The sequence below is a fragment of the Talpa occidentalis genome, unplaced genomic scaffold, assembly GCF_014898055.3.
Source record: "Talpa occidentalis isolate TD23 unplaced genomic scaffold, MPIMG_talOcc4v2.1 talOcc4.17, whole genome shotgun sequence".
NCBI lineage: Eukaryota > Metazoa > Chordata > Mammalia > Eulipotyphla > Talpidae > Talpa > Talpa occidentalis.
The window spans coordinates 56,327,917-56,348,746 of record NW_023601754.1 but is presented as its reverse complement, the minus strand read 5'-3'; the positions used below and the strand labels follow the sequence as shown (position 1 = coordinate 56,348,746).

General features: G+C 61.2%; 4 protein-coding genes across 6 annotated transcripts; 3 read left to right on the top strand and 1 right to left on the bottom strand.

Annotated features, from left to right (window-relative positions):
* Positions 1-331: 331 nt before the first annotated feature.
* On the top strand, positions 332-3,155 carry CATSPERZ (catsper channel auxiliary subunit zeta). Its single transcript, XM_037518279.2, has 5 exons — positions 332-430; positions 680-1,016; positions 1,791-1,870; positions 2,044-2,110; positions 2,895-3,155. The coding sequence occupies exons 1-5, from the start codon at positions 407-409 to the stop codon at positions 3,002-3,004; spliced, it is 618 nt and encodes a 205-aa protein (XP_037374176.1). The 5' UTR covers positions 332-406; the 3' UTR covers positions 3,005-3,155.
* Positions 3,156-3,827: 672 nt separating this feature from the next.
* Positions 3,828-11,351, top strand: ESRRA (estrogen related receptor alpha). 3 transcript variants are annotated; one of them, XM_037517649.2, is made up of 7 exons: positions 3,828-4,037; positions 5,224-5,560; positions 8,369-8,485; positions 8,643-8,771; positions 9,113-9,280; positions 9,372-9,641; positions 10,020-11,351. In XM_037517649.2, the coding sequence occupies exons 2-7, from the start codon at positions 5,236-5,238 to the stop codon at positions 10,277-10,279; spliced, it is 1,269 nt and encodes a 422-aa protein (XP_037373546.1). In that variant the 5' UTR covers positions 3,828-4,037; positions 5,224-5,235; the 3' UTR covers positions 10,280-11,351. The 3 variants fall into 3 exon arrangements, with proteins under 3 accessions (XP_037373546.1, XP_054553466.1, XP_037373545.1); XM_054697491.1 differs by lacking the exon at positions 3,828-4,037 and adding an exon at positions 4,470-4,487; XM_037517648.2 differs by lacking the exon at positions 3,828-4,037 and adding an exon at positions 4,738-4,836.
* On the bottom strand, positions 10,771-11,888 carry TRMT112 (tRNA methyltransferase activator subunit 11-2). The gene is made up of 4 exons (XM_037517651.2): positions 11,777-11,888; positions 11,584-11,685; positions 11,366-11,455; positions 10,771-11,270 (listed from the first exon to the last, which is right to left on the bottom strand). Exons 1-4 carry the CDS (start codon positions 11,852-11,854, stop codon positions 11,163-11,165), a joined length of 378 nt encoding a protein of 125 aa, XP_037373548.1. The 5' UTR covers positions 11,855-11,888; the 3' UTR covers positions 10,771-11,162.
* Positions 11,889-12,478: 590 nt separating this feature from the next.
* On the top strand, positions 12,479-15,362 carry PRDX5 (peroxiredoxin 5). Its single transcript, XM_037517650.2, has 6 exons — positions 12,479-12,649; positions 13,968-14,102; positions 14,551-14,682; positions 14,755-14,793; positions 14,938-14,999; positions 15,084-15,362. The coding sequence occupies exons 1-6, from the start codon at positions 12,479-12,481 to the stop codon at positions 15,187-15,189; spliced, it is 645 nt and encodes a 214-aa protein (XP_037373547.1). The 3' UTR covers positions 15,190-15,362.
* Positions 15,363-20,830: the final 5,468 nt, after the last annotated feature.

Below are 20,830 nucleotides of genomic sequence, written 5' to 3'. Positions count from 1 at the left end.
GGCCTGTCCCCCCCACACTCACGACTGTGCCTCAAAGCCCCCCAATAAAGGAAATCGGCCCGCACCGCTGCGGACGGCGGGCTCAGGAGCCAGTGCCTGGTGGGGTGCGGGCGGCGGGCCCCCCGGGCTCAGCGCCGTCCAGGGGGGGCCCTCTGGCCATCTCTGAAGTTACCTGGAGGGTCGGGCACAGAAATGGGCAAGATGGGCTGTGAGTCTTCACCCCAGCACAGCTCTCAGGGGCGCGAGGGGACTGCGAGCGAGCGTGGCAGTGAACGGCCCCGGCGAGAGACCCCCCACCCCCACCCCCTTCACCGAAGGGAAGGAGACCTGCCCCTCCCCCCCTGGAGCGAGACTCCTCCTCCCCACCCCGAGGCCCGGCGGCGACTGGGTCGGTTGGGACAGAACCATGGGGGAGAAAAAGCCTCTGAATGTAAGACCCCTTCCCAGGCCCCTCACCCCGCCACCCACCCAGGCTGATGCCGGGCCCCGCCTGGGCCCCTGACCCTCGTCCCGGGGCAGCCTCGGCTCCCGGCAGCTCCCAACAGGCCTCGCCCCGACGGACACGCACCGCCTCGCAGGGCTCAGGACCCCGAGACCTCAGGGCCCCGCCTGCTCCTCCCTCCCTCCCCTCCCCCGCGGCCCGCGACCCTCGACGCCCCGCCTTGTTTGTGGCCCGCAGCCTTCGCCCAGGTCCCGCAGGGGCGCCCGCAGCGATGTGAGCGAGATCGGGGACATCCGCCATCTGTGGACCACGGCCACCCTGTCGCAGTCGAAGCTGGTCACGCCGCTGGCCAACGTCTGCGAGCTCTCCGACATGGAGTGCGTTAGCATCGGGAGCAAGACCTACACCGCGAGGAGGGCCGAGCACGACTCGGACCTCGGCTGGGAAGAGTCCGATTACGGGGTGGACAAGGACAGCTTCAAGCCCGACCTGGACGAGCAGACCTCGCTGAAACTGGCTCTGGACCGCGGCAGCTACCTGGGAAGCTTCCGTTTGGAGGGGGACGAGTCCACCGGTCAGTGTGGCCTCACCGGGCTCGGGCGTCCACAGGGCAGGGGGCTGGCCGGGGCCTCAGTTTTTATTGCTGGAAAATGAGGAGAAGCTGCAGGACCTCAAGCTTCTGGGAGTCCCTGGGAGGTGGGGCTGCGCGGGCCAGGCTAACCGTTCACGCTTGGCCTGCGGCAGCCACCCTCGGAGCGCCCCCTGCCCGCGGCCTCGGGAAGGCCCGTGCGCGTGGCTCGCGGGGTTCGGGGGAGACTGGCGCGGCGCGACCGGTGCTTTTAATGGACTCTCCGGGACGCGGCAGAGGAGGGGTTAATTCCTCGTCTGGGGAAGGTGCCTGAAGCGAGGTCGGCCTTTCATCCAGTTAGTTGTTGATGGCAGTTTTTGGAACCTGCTGGGTAATGGGCACTGTTGGGGATTTGCATCCCTCTCCACTCAGCAGCCCTGGGCGAATTAGAACCCATAACAATAGAACCACTGCAATTTATTGAGCGCTTACTGTCTGCCAGGCACTGGGCTTCCCTTGCATGCTCACCTTTAACTTTATAGCCTCTGTAAGGGATCATCCTTCCTCTTTCATTTTAGAGAGACAGTCACTGGCTCTAAGTCTCACATGGGGTGCGGGGGGCAGTCAGAGCTGGAACGCCCGTGGGTGGGACAATAAAGCCCAGGGCTGTGCACCACTGACCATTCCTCCACGACGTGGCCTACTCATACATCTCCTCTGTGCCGGGCAAGACCCAGCTGCTACTACAGATGACTGATCCCCTCTTTTCTCTCCTCCCAGGAAAGTCTTCCTCAGGATCATTAAGCAGCAACTTGAAGCAGAAACCCCATCAAGCCTACTGGATGGAGCAGCAGAACAGGGTTGGAGGCACCAGGAAGACCGGGGATTTTAGTGGGTGGGGGGTGGGCAAGTGATAGGGCACAGGGGTGGAAGTTGGTTGGGGGTCTTGAGGCTGGAGGGAGCAGGTGGGACATTTCAGCAAGGGGCAGAGCTGAGGTCCCCTGGACATTGGAACCTCTTTCTGCCTTCCCAGCTGCCGCTGCCCCTATTGGAACTCATGGAGAGCGAAGCTCTGGAAATCCTTACCAAAGCCCTCCGGAGTGAGTCCCTCCCCAACTCCCACAAGGTGGGGGGGGTGGTGGTTGTGCAGGGCTTGGACCTGTGGGAGTGGGGTTTCAGGATGTCTGCCTTGTCAGATTCCCTTAACACCCACAAACATTCCAGCAGCCACACAAAAAAGTAAAAAGTTGGGGGATCATGCAGGGAGGGGGTGCCACTGTGTGGGAGGAGCCTGCAGCAAATGTCAGGGGCCTGGGTTCCAACCTGAGAGCAGCCCCTCTCTAGCTGCTGTGGCTTTTCCAAGATGCTCTTCACCAGCTCAGTGGGGACGGCAGCCTTTCTGTAGCCCCCAAACTGGGTGCTGTGGGGAGCCTCTGGACAGTGGATTATTTGGGTAAAGGAGCCTCTGGACAGTGGATTATTTGGGTAAACTTCACCTGATTTGTCCTGCTTATGATATATGTGTGTGGGCTGGCAAGGCTGGGGTGTAGGGCAGGCTAATGGCTTAGACTCTGTGGCCCAGGGGGTTTCCCCTAGGATGCCAGCTACCTCTGTCCCCCTCGGGCCTGAGACATCTTCTCTAGCTTTGCCCTCATCCATCCTACCCCTCAAGACCCATCCTGCTCCTTATCCCTCACTTGGAGAACAGATCTATAACTTAACCATCTGAAGCCAAACTGGAAGGGCCCAGCATTCGCGAGATCCAAAGTTGCCCAAATTAACCCAGACCTGAGCACCCAGCGCTCTGGTCACCCCTAACATGCAGCGCCCATAGCCGCAGAGGTCACAAGCCTTTTCACTGCTGAGCAGAGATCTACCCTCCAGGCTACCGGTCAGGAATCGGCAGGGACCACGCCCTGACCCAGCAGCTGCAGCGATACATCGAGGGGCTCAAGAGGCACCGGAACAGGAGAACGCACGTCTCCGCGCGCTGAGAGCACCGCCTGGGTCTCGAGGGACCGCCCGGCTCCAGCCCCTTCCCTGTCCCGTCCCCTGACCCAAGCCCGACCCTATTCCGTGGAATTTGAGCCCTAGAGAAATGAAAGAGTCCGTGCATGGTCCGTGAGTCAGTGCGTTTCTGCCCGCGTGAGGCGGACGTCGGAGGCCCCGCCTTTCCCCATGACCTTCACTCGGTCACCGCAGTGACCTTGAGCGTTCTCCGTCCGGGCCCTATCGGTTCTGCCTTCCCAGGACGCGCAATCCAGGACTTCTTGCAGGTTCTAGGCTTCTCCTACCCGGCTCCGCGGCTGTGCGGGACACCGGGTCAGCGGTCCGCGCGTCCCGAAAGTGTTACCTTGGGGGAAGGGGACGGAGGGAGCGGGGCAGCGCCTACCCTCCAGCTGGGGCTGCTAGGCCCCGCCCCTCATGCATATGCAGATGCGAAGCCTGCCCGCCGGCCGCGCCCTCTCATTTACATATGTATGTGGTCGCCCCGGCCCGCGGCTCCGGCCACCGAGCGGCCTCGCCCCCTCCGCTCGCGCACAGCGCGCCCCGCCCCCTCCGCGCCGACGAGCGCCCTGGCCCCGCCCCTGCCGGGGCCGCTCGCGTCCCCGGCCCCGCCCCCCGGCGGCGGCGTGCGCGGGGGCGCCGCAGAGGCCGGCGCGGCGGCGGGAGCGCGGGGAGGGCCCGCCCGCGGCTCTGCCGACTCCGCCCCGCCCCGCCCGGGCGCGCCGGCGCTGCCGCCCCGCCCGCCTGATTAGCATAGGGCGCCGGGCCCCGCCCCCTGCTTTGCATGCGCGCGCCGGCCCCGCCCCCGCTGTCAGCTGGAGGAAGCGGAGTAGGAAGCGGCCGCGATGTCCTTTTGTGTCCTACAAGCCGCCGGCGGCGCCGCCGAGTGAGGGGACGCGGCGCGGCGCGGCGGCGCGGCCCGAGGAGGCGGCGGAGGAGGGGCCGCCCGCGGCCCCCGGCTCACCCCGGCGCTCCGGGCCCCGGCCCCCATGCCTGCCCGCCCGCCCGCCGGAGCCCCAGGTCCGGGCGGGGGGCGCGCCGCGGGGGTGGGCGCGGGCGGGGGCGCGGCGGGACCCGGGGCGGCGCGGGCGGGGCCGCCCCCCGGCCCTGCTCGCCCCGGGCCCCGGCGAGAGCCCGCGGCAGGGTCCGGCGGGAGCCGCGGCCAGTCCCGGCGCCGGCCGGGCCGGGCGCCGCGGCGCGGGCGCGGGTCCGGCGGGTCGGCGCGGGCGGCGGATCCGGCCCCGCGCGGCTCGACCCGCCCGCGAGCGCGCCGGGCCCGGCGGCGGGCGGAGGCTGCGGCTCGCGGGGCCGGGGTCGGGCCACGTGGGGGCGCTCGCCGGGGCGCGGCCCCCGCCTCTGGGTCAAAGGTCGCGCCCGCGGGGAGAGCTTCCTCCTCCCGGCGCCGGCCGCTTCCTCGCAACCTGGCGGGCCGGGCGGGGGAGGCGCGGCAACTTCGGGCAACTTCCCGAGGTGCGCGCAGGTCGGGGGGCGCCGCGGGGTCCGCGGCAGCGCGCGCGGAGGTGCGGGGGGCGGAGTCGCGCCGCCGCCGAGGGGCCCGCCCGGGCGTGCGGGGCGGCGGGGCCGGCGTCAGGTGTGGGGGCGCGGGGCCGTGTCCCCGCCGGGGTCCGGCGCGCGCAGGGCTGGGAGCGGCTTCGGGACCGTCAGCCTGAGCGAGACTCGCGGGGGGCGCGCCCCGGGAGGCGTGTGCGGCCCGGCGGGCGCAGGACTGGGAGCCGCGGCTGTGGGGTGTGAACACACGTGTGAGCACGTCAGCCGCCCGGGCTGGTGGCCTCTGCGCTCTTGAGTGCAGGACACCCAGGTGAGGGGGAGTCACCGGGTCCCCAACATTTGGGGAAAACTGTGGAGAAGTTTTGATCTCTGGCTGGGGATTCTGGGTGAGGTTGAAGGTCATATAGGGGCAAAGGTTACCCTGTGCCCTGGTCTGGGTGGCAGTAGAGGGTTTCCAAGCCTTGCCCAGACTCCCAAGGGGGAGACCTGCAGTCAGTTACTGGCCCTGTTCCCATGGCAACAGCTGGGGGGGCCCTCTTTATGGGCAGCCCTTTCTTGGACTCTGTCCCCCCTCTCTGGCCTTTGCTGAGCCTGGAACCCTGGCCCCAGGCCTGGGGTTGGGCAACCAGGGTGGTAGGGTGGCTCTCCACCCCGCACCCAGGGCTTCCCTGTGACCTGCCGGGTCTCTTTCCCACAGGTGACCAGCGCCATGTCCAGCCAGGTGGTGGGCATTGAGCCACTCTACATTAAGGCAGAGCCAGCCAGCCCCGACAGTCCGAAGGGCTCCTCGGAGACTGAGCCCGAGCCTCCCGTGGCCCTGGTCCCTGGCCCAGCTCCCACCCGCTGCCTCCCAGGCCACAAGGAGGAGGAGGATGGGGAGGGGGCCGGGCCTGGCGAGCAGGGTGGGGGGAAGCTGGTGCTCAGCTCCCTGCCCAAACGCCTCTGCCTGGTCTGTGGGGACGTGGCCTCCGGCTACCATTATGGTGTGGCATCCTGTGAGGCCTGCAAAGCCTTCTTCAAGAGGACCATCCAGGGTGAGCTCCCACTCCACTCAGTGCCCTTTGCCCCGGTGCTGAGGCGCCCAGTTGGTGCACTGCTGGGTGGCTGCAGGCCCGCAGACTGCCACAGTACCACTGGGGTGGGAATCTGGTGTTCCCAGGCCCTCCTACCTCCCAGCGTGCCCTTTCCCTTCCAAGTTAAATAAAGCCTCCAGGGTGTGTGGATGCATAGGATGTGGGCTGTGAGTGAGGACTTGGGGTGCCTCTGTGGTTTCTGGATACTGTAGGCTCAGTCCCTTCCACAGTGATGCTAAAGAAGCTCCTGGCAGCCTCTGCCTGCTCCTAAATTTTGTTCTTGCTTCTGGCAGCTTCTGACCTTTCACCAGGTAGAACACGTCTTCCCCTTTTTGTTGATTTCTCCACGCAGTACCAGCCTGGGGCGGGTTTTCATGACTAACAGAAAGGGGCCTTTATCAATTATATTTCTTTCAGCCTCTAACTTTACAAATTTATATTTTATTTATTTTTATTTATTTATACAAGAACTGGGGTACAGGTCAGAGGCACGGGAGGGTGAGAGAATTCACCAGAGACAGAGCGGGGAGCAGAACAGGCAGACGGACTGAAGACACTGCTGAGGGGAGCAGCGGGCGAGACAGGAGAGGTCTGCTGCGCCATGCGGGTTTCTCCCTGGCCGGCCGGGAATGGAACCCGCGCTGCAGAGGCTGCGGACAGCTTCACAGCGCGGTGCTCAACCTGCTGGGCCACCGGGGAGGCCCCCAGCCTCTAACCTTAAGAAGATTAATAGGTGCCCCTGCTTACAGCATTTATTACTTTTGCTTACTTGGGAAAGCAGATCAAAATGTGAGCAAGCGAGTGAGAGAGCCACCGGGTAGCAGACGCCACTGGGGACATGGCTGTTACTCTATTTTTTGTAGCCTGCTGTAACGTGCATGATTCTGGAAAATATTTCTTGCGTGCTTACCCCGTACTGGGCACTGTGCCATTTTACTTCCCTGATCTCAGCACCCCTATGGCCGCCTAGAAAGTGCCCACCCTCTTAACCATATTGAGGCCAGAGCAGTTTGGGACACTTGATTAGAAAATGGCAGAATCAGGGCTCTGAACTTGGAAATGCCCCAGAGCTTCCTGCACTTCTTACTAATAGCTGAACTTCGGTCAGATGCCTCACGACGGATTGTGACACTCTGGTGAGGTCTAACCTGGCGAGACCCACGGTCTACCACGCTCCCTGCTCCCCCAGTGAGCCAGCAGGTCTGGGGCCGGTGTCTTCAGCCCATCCTTGAACCCTTCACCCTCTGTTGACTCAGTTGACAAGTATTTCTGGAACACCGGCCATGGGGTAGTCACCATTAATTGAGCATTGCGGTGCCGTGAGCCATGCTGAACGTTTGCCTCGATTATGCCTTGCAGTGCTCGCAATCTCCTTTGTAAGGAGGACAGTTTTTATCATCCCATGTTTACAGGTGGGAAAACAGGGTTTGAAGCTTAGGCCTGGGACTAACCTCAGGTGATTTACGTTCTGGCAGAGTGGGGAGGGAGAAAGCAGCACCTTGCAGAAAACAGCTATATTCTAACAGTGGCCTGACTGGACTGTGGCTCTAGAGGGCTTCCCTGAGGGGGTGCCTGAACTGAGCACATAAGCAAGCCTCAGTAGGGTGAGGAGAACGCACATGGGGTGCTGGCTGTGCCTTGCAGTCTCTGGGGTAACCCCGCCTGCCTGGGCTGGGTAGGGGGCGCCATGCGCTCATTCAGGCACCCATCAAAGCACCAGGCCCTGGAGGTGTAGTTGATGGTTCTCTGGACAAGACACCAGCGGGCAGTGGCAAAAGTCTGGCAATGTCTGCAGAAGGGCAGGCTGGGCAGGGCCGGCCTCCCTGGGTAATGCCAGAGAGCTGTGAGAGATAAAGGGGTGGCATGCCCTGAGGCAGGGCCTGTTTGAGGAGCCCCAAGGAGGACAGTGGAGTGGGGCAGAGTGGCAGTGTGTGGGGGATGAGCTGGGAGAGGGGGCAGCAGCAGGGGGCCTCCCAGGCTATGGGGTTCATTGGCGCTTCCTCTGAGAAGGAAAGCAGGGGAGTGACGGGGCTGGACTCTTGGCCCATCAGCTCTTCTGCTGCTGTGTTGAGAACTGGAGGAGGCAAGGCAGCGAGAGGCGCGGGAGGGTCAAGGGCGGAAGCAGTTGCCGGGGGGCACACAGGTGGGCGTCTGCATGTATTAGGAGGTGAAGCCCACCAGGGTTTGTCCGTGGGTTGGATCTGACGTGAGAGGAATCAAAGGTGACTGCTGGAGCACCTGGTCAGTGGCGGTGCAGGTTGGGAGGGTAGATCAAGGGATCCCCTTAGGAAGCGTTAGGCGCCCTGCAGAGGCAGCCCTGGGTTCTTCAGTGGATGGAGCTCAGGGAGATGCTGGGAAACCATGAGGTGAAGGGGTGACAGCCAGGAGGCTTAGAAGCAAAAAGACAAGTGTTTCTAGGAGTAGGGTGTGACTGACCCACGCGGTGCCCCTTCAGGGCAAGGATGAGGCTTGGCCATGGGACGTAGTAATATACATGCCTGAGGTAGAGGATACAGCCCAGAGGCGTGGCTTGTCAAGAGGCTTGGGCAGAAGTGCAGCCTGACCACCCTGGTCCCAGCCTTTCCCTTGCTTGTGCAGGGCCCCCACCCCTACCCTTCCCCCCACTGCCCCGGGCTTCCCTGCCCCACTCACGCACTCCTGCTCTCCCCAGACCAGTGCTTGCCCCCGGTGAGTCAGGGCTCTCCTGTCCACTGGGCCCCGCAACGGGTCCTGGGAGGCCGCCACTGGAGCCCTGCCTCTTCCTGGCAGGGAGCATCGAGTACAGCTGTCCGGCCTCCAACGAGTGTGAGATCACCAAGCGGAGACGCAAGGCCTGCCAGGCCTGCCGCTTCACCAAGTGCCTGCGGGTGGGCATGCTCAAGGAGGGTGAGCACAGGCCGGGGGCTGAGTGGGGGGATGGGGGTCGGAGCTGGGGCCAGGGTGGGCGAGCCTGGGACGTTCTGGTGGAGTGGGCTGGGTAGGAGGGCTCTGCAGAGTCAGCCTCCCCCAGCGCCGCAGACACAGTCCTGTCCTCTGATTCAAGGGGTGCGTCTGGACCGTGTCCGGGGTGGGCGGCAGAAGTACAAGCGGCGGCCAGAGGTGGACCCACTGCCCTTCCCGGGCCCTTTCCCTGCTGGACCCCTGGCAGTGGCTGGAGGCCCTAGGAAGACAGGTAAGAGCACTGGGTTCCTGGACCCCCAGGGTTGCAGTGGGCCTCGGGCACGGGCCTATGTGGCATCTTTCCCTGAGGAGGGTGGTTATCTAGGGTACTGGGACCCAGATTTTCTCTTCCTCTTTCATTTCCCTCAATTCTGCCTCAGACCCTGGGAAGAGGGTGAGGTTTTCCCATGACCAGACTTGTCCCCTCAGAGTGGGGAATAGTGAGAGTACTTCGTGGGGGAGAGGTGTTGGACTCTGGCTGGCCAGTGGTCACTGAGGCTACAGGGTCCTGACTGGGAAGATGCTTGACCCCCAAGGGGCCTGCAAACGTGACTCTCCCAATTGTCACTGCAGCCCCAGTGAATGCACTGGTGTCCCACCTGCTGGTGGTTGAACCTGAGAAGTTGTATGCCATGCCCGACCCAGCGGGCCCTGACGGGCACCTCCCAGCTGTGGCAACCCTCTGTGACCTCTTTGACCGAGAGATCGTGGTCACCATCAGCTGGGCCAAGAGCATCCCAGGTAAAGGGCCTGTGGGGCTTCCCTGGGGAGGCCAGGCCAGACAGGCACTGGCGCACTGACTCAGCCAGGTCTGCTCCCCACTGCGCTCCAGGCTTCTCGTCATTGTCGCTGTCAGACCAGATGTCAGTACTGCAGAGCGTGTGGATGGAGGTCCTGGTGTTAGGTGTGGCCCAGCGCTCACTGCCACTGCAGGACGAGCTGGCCTTCGCAGAGGACCTAGTCCTGGACGAAGAGGGGGCCAGAGCAGCTGGCCTGGGGGAACTAGGGGCTGCTCTGCTGCAGCTGGTACGGCGACTGCAGGCCCTGCGGCTGGAGCGGGAGGAGTATGTCCTGCTGAAGGCCCTGGCCCTGGCCAATTCAGGTGAGTCCGGGGAGGACAATGACAGGTAAGGGCCTCTAGTTTTAACCCTGATGGTGGCACAGTCCCATCTTGCAGAAAAGGCCGAGGGAAGGCCAGTGACTTGCTGAAAGTCGCAAAGCCAGCCAAGGAGAGGAACCGCACCTAGGGCTTAGGGTCTGTGTGCCATATTTAAGTGGAAGGGTGAACACTTTCGTGGGAGGGAGGGTGGGCAGGACAAGCGGTGGGCAGGAGCAGGGAGGGGAACCTCAGTCAGCCAATCTTAGCAAACCCATGTCTGGCTCCTTAGGCCCCATCCTGCTATACCCAAGTGGACAGTCGACACGGGCTCTGCTTTTTGGAGCTGACTCATGTCAACTGCTCTCTCCTGTCTCCTTGCAGACTCTGTGCATATTGAAGATGCTGAGGCGGTGGAGCAGCTTCGAGAAGCTCTGCATGAGGCCCTGCTGGAGTATGAAGCTGGCCGGGCGGGCCCTGGAGGGGGTGCTGAGCGGCGGCGGGCAGGCAGGCTGCTGCTCACACTACCACTCCTTCGCCAGACAGCGGGCAAAGTGCTGGCCCATTTCTATGGGGTGAAGCTGGAGGGCAAGGTGCCCATGCACAAGCTGTTTTTGGAGATGCTTGAGGCCATGATGGACTAAGGCAGGGGGTGGGCAAGGGTAGGGGTGCTGACAGGACCCGCCCAGCATGGGGTCAGCCCTAAGGGGGCAGAGCTGAGGTCTGGGCAGTGCCACAGCCTGCTGGCAGGACCAGGGCAATATCATCAGTCCCTGGGAGCAGGCCCTATGCCCTCCCCTCCCCCCTCCTAGGGGGTGTTAGAAGCTGGGAATGTGTGTGCCCAGATTGGGCACAGTGCTGCCCCTTGCAAGCCATAATGTGCCCCCAGCGTGCAGGGGGCCTTGCGGAAGCCATAGGGGGCTGCAGGGGACGAGTGTGGGGCAGAAGCCTGATCTCAGGGAGGGAAGGGAGTGGAGGCCAGAGTCTCCCAGTGGGTGATGCTTTTGCTGCTGCTTAATCCGACCCCCTCTCCAGAGCAGAGGGGGAAATGGAGAGCAAAGGCCCCTGCCCCCTTCGCTCCTCTCCTCATCATTTGCATTGGGCATTACTGCCCCCCCTTGAAGCAATAACTCCAAGCAGGCTCCAGCCCCTGGACCCCTGGGGAGGCCAGGGCCCCCCCCATCAACTCCCACCCAGCCTCCTCAGGGGGTAGGGAGAGCACTGCCTCCATGCCCTGCAGAGCAATAACACTATATTTATTTTTGGGTTTGGCCAGGGAGGCGCAGGGACATGGGGCAAGTCAGGGCCCAGAGCCCTTGGCTGTACAGAGACTCTATTTTAATGTATATTTGCTGCAAAGAGAAACCGCTTTTGGTTTTGAACCTTTAATGAGAAAAAAATATAATACCAAGCTCAAGAAAAGAGCGTGTCTGGTATCACTGGGTCAAGGACTGGAGATACGAGTAAACACGATATACAAAAACAACATACACTAGGTCACAGAAACGAAAAACGGGTGCCTGGCAGCTACGCCTCGGTGTCCTCATCACTCAGCAGCATGTTGGGGATCCCGCGGCTAATGGGGAACAGGCGTCCAGACTCTGGGCACTGCAAAGTGCCCTCCAAGACATCCACCTGCGGGGATGAAGGGGAACAGAGCTGAGCACAGGCCGCCTCTGGGCTGCGGGTGTGTGGCTGGGGAAGCGAGCGAGCGAGGGGCCGGTCCTCACCTCCAGCAGCACGTGGTGCATCTGCCTCAGGAATTTCTCATCATTCTCATATCCCTGAACCGGCCCTTTGGGCACCTCGACCAGATGCAACTGTGAGCAAGAGAAATGAATTACCCTTGCGCATGCCCGCCCCAGGGCCCGGTTCTCAGGCCCGGCTCAAGCGGCAGCGGCGAGACCACCCCCACCGGCGCGCAGGGGCGGGGGGAGAGGGTCCTCACGGTATCGGCCGCCTCCAGAAGCGCCGCCCACTCCACCTTGGGAATCATACGCGCCACGAAGTCGGGGTTGAACTCCACAGGGTTGATGCGGACCTCGGTGGCCTGCGGGGCGGGGGGTTCAGTTAGGCAGGGACCGCGCCCGGGGCGCCCCAGCCCACCCCGCAAAGGGGGAGAGGCCGCCGCCGGCCGGTACCTGGAGGCGCAGCGGGAAGCCCCGGGGCCCCACCCCCCGCACATGCGAGCTCAGCAGGTTGTGGGTGAGCAGCTTCATGGCGACGCGGCGCGCTCGCGAGGCCGGAGGCGGAAGGAGGCGCCCGGCGCGCGTCACTTCCGGGGCCGCGCCACCCGCTCCTATCGGGTCGCTGGGAGGGGCGGAAGCGGCGAGGTTGCTGGAGCTTCCCGCGCCCGCCGGAGCGGAGGCGCCCGCCCCGGCCCGCCCGGCCCGCCCGGCCCGCCCGGCCCGCTCCCGCAAGGCACCTCGGCGGGCGGCTGCCGCGGCGCAGGCCCAGGGTTTCCGCGGCGCCAGGCCGCCATGCGCCACGCGGGGGCCTTCGCTGAAAGCAAAATAAATGTTTTACTCGCACACACCCCCTCGCCTTCGTTTACGGGACGGAAATACGGCCCCAAATCCGGCCACTAGGCCCGTTGGACAGCGGCACCCCCTCCCCGTATGCAAATAAGCCGCACGGCGGCCGAAAGCCCCGCCCACTCGCGGCTGCGCGGGGGCCCCGCCCCTAATGCAAATGAGTCAGTGTCCCGGCCTGGGCGCCCCCGCGCCCCCCGCGCCGGCGCAGTGGAGGCGCCTCCCGGCAGCCCGGGCGAGGCCCCGCCCCCAGGGCCGCGCTGGGAAGGCCCCGCCCCCCGCGCGGGCGGAGCGGGGCGCCGAGCGGCCGTCATGCTGTTGCTGGGACGGCGCCTGCTGGGCGGCCGGGCGGCCTCGGTGCTCGCCGTTGTTGAGCGGGCGGCGGCGGCGAGAGCAGGAGGGGCCCTGAAGACAGGCGCGGCGCGGACGTCCGGCGGGGCCCGCGGTTTCCGAAGCTCTGTCGCAGCCATGGCCCCCATCAAGGTGACCGCTGGCCCGGCCGGGCGAGCGCCCGCCCCACCCCCGCCTCTCCCCGAGGCGCGACCCTCTTTTCCGGGCGAGGGTCACCCTCTTTATGCCCACAAGAACTGGGGTGCAGGCCAGGGGTGGGGTGTGAGAGGATTCACCAGAGACGGTGGGGAGAGGACCGACTGACCCACTGAGGTACACGCTGAGGGGGCAGCCGGAGCCAGGCGAGGTCTGCCGCGCCCTGGGGGTAGCTCCCTGGCTGGGGGTGGAATGGGGCTGCAGCGGCTGCCCATAGCTTCATAGCGCGCGGGTTTAATCCCTTGCGCCCCCAGGGAGGCCTGAGAGTCACCCTCTTTCCTGCCCTCCGGACCCCTCCACGCTGCCCAAAGCCTCCTCCCGCCGGGGCCCCAGCACCCCCACAGCAAGATCCCCAGGGTGCCCCGCCAGTTCCCGAGACTCTCCAACCTCCCTCTCGCGTCCTGTAACCATTGCCCGTCCTGTGAAGGGTCTTTGTGCCTCCCGACCCCCTTCCAACCCCTGCGCTGCCTGCCATACCCTTCCTGAGATTGTTTCTTTTCTTTTCTTTTTTTTTTTTTAAGATTTATTTTATTTTATGCATACAAGAGCTGGGGCACAGGCCAGAGGTGCAGGGGGGTGAGAGGATTCACCAGAGACAGAGTGGGGAACAGAACAGGCAGACTGACCAAAGTACACTGCTGAGGGGAGCAGCGGGCGAGCCAGGAGAGGGCTGCTGCGCCATGTGGGTAGCTCCCTGGCAAGGGATTGAACTTGTGCTGCAGAGGCTGTGGACAGCTTCCTAGGTTGTGTCTTAACCCCTTGCACCACCAGGAAGGCCCATTATTTCTTTTCTGAACCCCTGGAGATGGGAACTTGGACATGCTCCCCTAACTCCCCCCCCACCTCCCCATTTTTCTTCTTGAAGGAGGGACTCAGGACCTGGCCAGCGTCCTCTACCAGCCTTTTTCCCCTCTTCCTGCTCCTCCTGCCCATTCTTCCCACTCCCTTCTCAGAACTCAGCTTGTTTACTCAACTCCTTGCGAAACTTGATGCCCAGGAGGCCTTTTCCCCCTTTTTCTGTTGTCACCAACTGCCAGTAAGAGGAATAAAGCCAAGCCACCTTGAAACCTGGAGGATGTGGGGTAACCAGGCAGTGGCGGGGAGAGGGGAGACCAGCAGGGAGGGACCTGGCAGACTTAGACTTTGCTGCTGGTGTCTGCTCTGGCGCCAGGCGCAGCAGCTCCTGTCCCCTCCCTTGCCAGGCCTGTTTTGCCGCCTTCCCTTGGCTTTGTTGACCCCTGTGCCACTCCTCTAGGTGGGAGATGCCATCCCGTCAGTGGTGGTGTTTGAAAAGGAACCTGGGAACAAGGTGAACCTGGCAGAGCTGTTCAAAGGCAAGAAGGGTGTGTTGTTTGGAGTCCCTGGAGCCTTTACTCCTGGCTGTTCCAAGGTGAGCCCTGCCCTCTGGTCCTCAGCAGTTGGACAGCACGTCTGTATTGTTCATCGGCCTCCATGTGGCGGTGGTGCGGAGGCAGCGAGCACCGAGAGCGTTCGGTCATATGACCGTTACAAAAGCAAGTCAGAAAATCCGTGTGGGCTGTAGGCAGTAGTACCAGGAGCACAGGAGGAAGGGGGCGGAATTAAACCCAGCAACCCTTACCCACCCTGCTGGTGACAGGCAGGACGGGCAGGACTTGGGTGAGGAAGACACATGCGAAATTTGTGGTCTTGGCCACAGAACCCTCCCACTTGGATCTGAACTTCCTAGTGACCAGGGCAAAAAGGGGAAAAAGAATAACTTACGTGAAGGTGTTGGAGCAGGGAAGGGGCCTGGAGATGGAGGTGGGCGAGGAGCCGTGGCAGCTGTCCTTTTGCTCAGCTTTGTTTCCCTTCCTCAGACGCACCTGCCAGGGTTTGTGGAGCAGGCTGGGGCTCTGAAGGCCAAGGGCGTCCAGGTGGTGGCCTGTCTGAGTGTCAATGATGTCTTTGTGACTGAAGAATGGGGGCGAGCCCACAAAACAGAAGGAAAGGTGAGGTGTGGGTCCTGTGGGGGACCAGAGCTGCCCAGGAGGCTTCTCTTGTGACCTTTACTCTCTCCTCAGGTGCGGCTCCTGGCCGACCCGACGGGGGCCTTTGGGAAGGTGAGGGCACCCCTTCTCCCCCTCAACACACAGGGTGGTTACTGTGCGGGAGCTTGCCAGCAGGGACTTGGAGGCCATTGGCCAATAGGGGGAGCAGCCAGGGCCTTGTCCCCTTCCTGACCCTTTTCTCCGTTCTCCACTTAGGAGACTGACTTGTTACTAGATGATTCATTGGTGTCTCTCTTTGGAAATCGGCGGCTGAAGAGGTAAAAGTGGGAGGGTCATCCCCTGCAGTCCCCCCCACCCCTGGCTGGCATGGCTGCTGCTGACTCACTCCCCCTTTCTGCCAGGTTCTCCATGTTGATAGAGAATGGCGTAGTGAAGTCCTTGAATGTGGAGCCTGACGGCACCGGACTCACCTGTAGCTTGGCCCCCACCATCATCTCCCAACTCTGAGCCCAAGACCGGGATGTGCTTCTGCTACCCTCTCCTATTCTGCCTACCCAGCCCCGGGCACAGGCCCTCAGCACAACTCAGCTGGGGCCACCAATTGGAATCTTAGCCAAATTTCCTCAATAAATACTCTGGATAACATCTGCCTCCTGCTTTGAGATTGTGGCTTTGCTGAGGGCCAGGCCTCAGGACAGGCACAGACAGAGCTGAGAGCTGGAGCGTTTGGGCAGGGCTGATAGGACCATGGTTCAATGAAAGGGTCAGGGAAGGTCTTTGGAAGGAGGCATTAGGAAGGACATAAGCCTGCAGCTGAGAAAGGGCCAGTGTTCTAGGGAGCCAGGGAAGGAACAGCTGTGCAGAGGGGACCCTTCTGGAAAGGTCCTAGGCAGATACAAGCTGGGCTTGCTCCCACACCCGAAATTTGCTCTCTGGGGGCCTGCGGGTCTCCTTTAGGCCACACACTCTAGGGCAGGGCCTTGGGGTTTAGGCATTCCCTACCCAGGTTGAGCCCCAGCCCCATGGCTCTTTTAGACTGTTAGACCCTTCCAGAAGCACAGCCAGCATGGGTCTCTGGGCCCCAGCAGTGGAAGCAGTTCTGGTTCAGTCCCGGGAGGGCTACCTGGGAGAGGAGTCTAAGGGAGGCCTTGGGGCTGGGTGGTGGCTGGGGAAGCCATTGTAAGGCACTGCTGCAGCTCTGCCCCCAGCCCCCAAGCACTTACAGTGCAGTGCAGGCGCTAGACCTCAGATGAGGGCCTGCGATCAGCACAGTGGGGCTATGAGGCAGAAGCACAGGCCAGGTGTGTGGGGAGTTAAGGAAGAAGGACCCTTACCACAGGGGTAAGGGCGGGAGAAAATGACTTCTAGCTGTGGCTGAGACATGAACAGGTTTAGCCAGGTGAGCAGAGGTGGGAAGGGTGTTGCAGGCGGTGGGAACAGCCTGTGCTAGGCCTGGAGGTGAGGAGGAGGAGAGGTCTGGGCTGCAGACCAGGTGAAGGGAGATGGATTCCCACCTTAGGTGGGGCCTGCTCGGTCTCCAGGCTGGACATCTGGGTGAGTCCGAGTGTTTCCCTGAAGGCACATTTCTCTTTTTGTCCCCTCTTGTGCACCTGCCTCGGGCCGTGTTCCTAAATGCTGAAGCGCAGGTCAAAGCATCCTGGTGGTTTTATTGGTCTCTGGGCTCTCAGGCCGCCCGCAATGTGTACGTGCCTCCTCCCCCAGGGCGCAGATGAGCTCTCCCTTCTGGATTGATTTTGCTGGTTGAATGGATAGTCAGCGCTACCTGGGAGCTGTCCTTGATGCTTGTGACTTTAGTGAGGAGGAGGAGGTGCTGGGGCTCCCTGCAGGCTGACCAGTGCAGGCGCCAGCTTGGCTCTTCCATCAGCCAGCCCCAGGGCAGTGAGGAGGGGAGGCACTGCAGCCTTCTGAGTCGGAGAACTCGGGTTTGCCCTCAGTTGCCTTGCTTACCCCCATGCCCTCTGAGCCTCACTGTCCTCATTTCTGAAATAGGAATTCTTGGATCAGAAATATTAATTTGGGGCCTCCCCGGTGGTGCAGCAGTTGAGCGCTGGGTTGCGAGGCTGCCCACGGCCTCTGCGGCACCGGTTCAATCCCCGGCTGCTCCCCGGCCACCAGAGGAGGGTCCCACATGGCGCGCAGACCTCTCCTGCCCCCCACTGCTCCCCTCAGCAGTGGACTTCGGTCCTTCTGCCTGCTCTGCTCCCCGCTCTGGCTCTGGTGAATCCTCTCACCCTCCCGCACTTCTGACTGTACCCAGATCATGTATAAACAAAACAAACAAACAATAAATAAACAAACAAACATGCCTCTATTTAAAAAAAAAAAAAAGAAATATTAATTTGGCTTCTGTCTCTAGGCTGTCCCTCCTGGCTGTGTGACCTGAAGCAAGGGCCTTGACATCTGTTTTTCCTTGTCAAGGGGGGTGACCACAATGGCTGTGTTTGTGGCCATGGAGGAGCCTGAACAAGGAGGACACACGGAGACCAGAGCCAGAGCAGGGGAGCGGGTGGCAGGTGTGGCCGCACTGTGGTCTCTGTGGGGTCCTCGTGGTGTCTGAATCCTGCTGCAGCTATGGACACCCCACGACACCCCTGCCCCGTGGTGTGACCCCTCTAGTGGGGAGCAGAGAAAGCCAGGGAGATGCTGAGTGTGACAAGGCTGTGAGGGGACCAGACGGGGTCTCTTTTCCAAAGGGAGGGTCTTTTTCAGAACGGGGCCTTTGAGCTAGACCAATAGAGTGAGGAGTCGGGGCAGGAGGGAGAGGGTGTGTGTGTGGGGGCAGTAGAGCAGGAAGAGTCTGAGCTAGTTAGTATTTCCAAGTGTCCTCCAGTGCTGGGGGGCCGCCTGGAGGAGGCTGGGTGCTGAGAGCCTCAGGGGGAGGTAGGGCAGGTGCCCCCACGAGCTGGGGTGCTTGTTGGGGGAGCGCTGGCCAAGTGTCAGGTATGGGGGCTGGGCTTGCAGGCCGCACCCTGGGTCCCCAGGCAGCAGGTGTGCAGGGCAGAGGGCCCTGGGCCCACCTTCCGTGGCCTCCCCCCGCCCACTCCACCGGCTTTTCTGCCCTTCTCTGATTCCAGCTCCACTATTTCCACTCCCAAGTGGTGAACAGTTAAACCATCCGTCTTGACACTTCAGGCCAAGGGGCCAGGTCCCCAGAAGGGCCTACAAACTGGTTTTTTTTCATGTTCTTGAGCCTGGGGCCCTGAACCATCTGGTTAGGGAGCTGGGCCCCAGCCAGGCCGCTGGTGTGTCAGGTGGGGCTCTGAACGCTGCAGGTGGGGAGAAAGAGGTGCTTTCTGACCGGGTTGATCCAGACTCTGGCTGGAGCCGGCTGCGGCCTGCCTGGATCTACTGGGCTTCTGCTCCCCAGCTCCAGAGCCCTCTTGCCTTGGCCTTGGGGTTAGACTCGGACAATCCAGAAAATTCAAAACCAAAAGGGGATTGAGAGATGGGGTCCTACCCACTCCCACCTGTGCAGGTGGGCCTCTGAGCCCCGAGAGAGGAGATTGCAGGCAGTGACTGCTGTTGGCGCTGTCGTCTGCTTGTCTGTCTCTCTCCTCTTCTCGCCCACATCCTGGATCCCCGTGCTCATAGCAGTGGGCACTGAACTCCCCTAAAAACTGCCAGAAAAAGAAGGGCAACATGCAAATATTTATGATATTTATGCACAAGACAATTTGTTTGTTGTTCATTGATTTAATTTTAAAATTATGAGAAGAACATACTTGTTTTGAGAGATTTTTTTTCCTCACCACTCTCCCTTTCACCCCTTTGGCCTTTTTCCTTTACTGCTCTTTCTTAATCTCAGAAACCTCACTTCATTCCTGACGGTCCACTGGTTTATACTTATTTAGCTTTGACAAGCCATCTGCTGCGATTCCTTCTTTTACTCGAACTATTCTGTAAATTTGTCTTTATCTTTCTGACTCCAGGTAATTCCCTTGAGTTGCTTCCATCTTGTAAATAGTGACATTTTGCCTTTCCTTAGGGCTGAATAGTATTCCATTGTGCATGAGACAATTAAATGATGATAAGATAGCAACAGGATGGACTGTTACACAACCAGTAAAAAGGCCAAGGCCAATGGCCCTGGACAGAAATGAAGCAGATTGCAAAATATATTGGAAAGCAAGGAGGCCCCCAGTGTGTATGAGGTTGCAACCCCCATGGGCAGCTGCCTCTCAGGAAGGACACAGAATGTGCCGACGGGGGCATGGAGTCTGGGTGTTGGAAGAAAGGAGGTGAGACTTGATTTTTTCCCTCTATACCCTTATGTATTCTTGACATTTTTGTTCATGTATCTGAAAACATTTTAAAGAAAAATCTACCCAAAGAAGTGATCGCTGTCAGCCTCTAATGACCATCCCTCCCTCCACGGCTAATGGAGCCTCTGTGCCACTTGATGAGAGAGGCCCCCCACTTCCACGCCTGCCCACCCACCTCCCCCACCCCGTCTGACTCCGCTGCACCAGTGCAGAGAACCAGGCAGGGGTGCAGCCGGCCATGTCCACAGAGAGAGAAGTGAGAGCAATGGTGACATGGTCCCTGACTGTGGGCTGGCTGGGGTGATGCAGAGATGTTGAGCAGGGCACGGCGCTCGGCCACTAGGAAATGATACTCAGAGCAGGTCCTCTGGGGGAATTCTGGGACCAGAATCCTTGGGGGACACAAAGAGCAGTGTGATTTGTAGAGGGTCCATCTTGCAGGACTCCTGGTATTATTAAGACTGCAGCTAACAACCACCCCAGGGACCATTTAATGCACACTTATGCCGGGCACCAGCTTGCGGAATCTCATAACAACCCCCTGGGAGGTTTATTCGACGTGTCCCGGGAGGGTTGAACAGTGCTTGCATAGGCTCCTCTGCAAACCATCCGGCCTGGGATGGCATCGCCTGGCCAGACCTCACTCACCTTGAGCACGACCCTGTCTCAGTGGGCTCTGGCCCCACTGCCTTCTTTCAGTTGGTTCAACCAGTCAGTAGCTGCGTGACCTTGGGCAAGTGACTTAACCTCTCTGAGTCTGTTTTCTCCTTTGAGATCGTCCATTGTCCTTATTTCATAGACTTGTCAAGAGCAAATAATCACTAAGTGTGAAGTGCTCGGAACTAGATCTGGCTCGTGTTGTGTCTGGCTTTGCCATGATTGCTGTTCTTATTACCCCATATTTCATCAAATCTACGATGCCACTGAAGAAAAAAAGAATGCTGCCAGTTAACTATGTCCCCAGGCTCTTTCATCACTGAATCTTTACTTTATACTTCCCGGAGGAGCTCTTTTTGACTTAGACATAGATTCTCATCATATATAATTCTCATGCATACATAAAGGGAACGAGAAGCAGGATAAATTGTTTATGGTGTTGGGAAGCTCTTTCACATTTAGAGTCTGACAGAGCAGCACTGTCTGTGGGTTTTGCTGTCCCCTTCTGAGAGCGATCGCGAGTGTTGGGGAGCCGCTCTCGTCCCCCCAGCCCCCCACCCCCACGCACTGGACAGCCACACAGCACCACATTCAGTGGCCCGGGGGTCCATCTTCCAGCAGCTTTGCAGTCCTGCAGAGCAAGCCGACTTTGGGCGTCTGCTCTGGGGGTGTGGCTGACACCCTCCAGGTTCCCCTCCCGGGGCTTTGGGTCTTCTGCTCTTGCCTCTGGAGTTTTTTCCTAAGCCTCTGCTGCCCTGTCTGCAGGGTTTGCTGGTTTTGAAGCGTGGGCGCGGACGGACAATGGCAACTCGGACAAAACAGCAGGAAGCCAGAAATCCACTCCACCAGGTTCCCCGACCGTGGGGTTTTAGTGGGAAAGGCAGAGTGTCTTGGAATCCATGAACCACGGATCATTTCTGAAGTGTACACGGGCCGTGCTTTCAGCTGCCACAGAGCACTTGCCCAGTCTGTGCCTGCGGCCTGGAATGCCCTTCCTGCTTTCCCGCCTTGCCTAGTTAGCTCAGTCATCCCTGACCTTAGCTCTGTCCTGGAGCCCCTCCAGGACGCCTTCCCTGAGGTGTCCCCCCACTGAGGTTGAACCCCCTTCCCCGTCAGTGCAGCATGCCTTTCTGAGGCCCTGTCTCCCTAGGACATTGCTGCTCCCGGGGCCAGGGGCTCTGCGGCTGCACGCACCCTCTGGGGACCCC

What these genes read in the sequence shown, in the direction of transcription:
- CATSPERZ (XM_037518279.2), top strand. Translation starts at nt 407, where the DNA reads ATGGGGGAGAAAAAGCCTCTGAAT. An exon ending in GGGAGAAAAAGCCTCTGAAT is followed by an intron (nt 431 to 679) that starts GTAAGACCCCTT and finishes TGTGGCCCGCAG; the next exon opens with CCTTCGCCCAGGTCCCGCAG. An exon ending in GGAGGGGGACGAGTCCACCG is followed by an intron (nt 1,017 to 1,790) that starts GTCAGTGTGGCC and finishes CTCTCCTCCCAG; the next exon opens with GAAAGTCTTCCTCAGGATCA.
- ESRRA (XM_037517649.2), top strand. Translation starts at nt 5,236, where the DNA reads ATGTCCAGCCAGGTGGTGGGCATTGAGCCACTCTACATTAAGGCAGAG. An exon ending in TGGAGGCCCTAGGAAGACAG is followed by an intron (nt 8,772 to 9,112) that starts GTAAGAGCACTG and finishes TTGTCACTGCAG; the next exon opens with CCCCAGTGAATGCACTGGTG. An exon ending in CCTGGCCCTGGCCAATTCAG is followed by an intron (nt 9,642 to 10,019) that starts GTGAGTCCGGGG and finishes GTCTCCTTGCAG; the next exon opens with ACTCTGTGCATATTGAAGAT.
- TRMT112 (XM_037517651.2), bottom strand. Translation starts at nt 11,854, where the DNA reads ATGAAGCTGCTCACCCACAACCTGCTGAGCTCGCATGTGCGGGGGGTG. An exon ending in TTCTGGAGGCGGCCGATACC is followed by an intron (nt 11,456 to 11,583) that starts GTGAGGACCCTC and finishes TCTTGCTCACAG; the next exon opens with TTGCATCTGGTCGAGGTGCC. An exon ending in TGCACCACGTGCTGCTGGAG is followed by an intron (nt 11,271 to 11,365) that starts GTGAGGACCGGC and finishes TCATCCCCGCAG; the next exon opens with GTGGATGTCTTGGAGGGCAC.
- PRDX5 (XM_037517650.2), top strand. Translation starts at nt 12,479, where the DNA reads ATGCTGTTGCTGGGACGGCGCCTGCTGGGCGGCCGGGCGGCCTCGGTG. An exon ending in TTACTCCTGGCTGTTCCAAG is followed by an intron (nt 14,103 to 14,550) that starts GTGAGCCCTGCC and finishes TCCCTTCCTCAG; the next exon opens with ACGCACCTGCCAGGGTTTGT. An exon ending in CCCACAAAACAGAAGGAAAG is followed by an intron (nt 14,683 to 14,754) that starts GTGAGGTGTGGG and finishes CTCTCTCCTCAG; the next exon opens with GTGCGGCTCCTGGCCGACCC.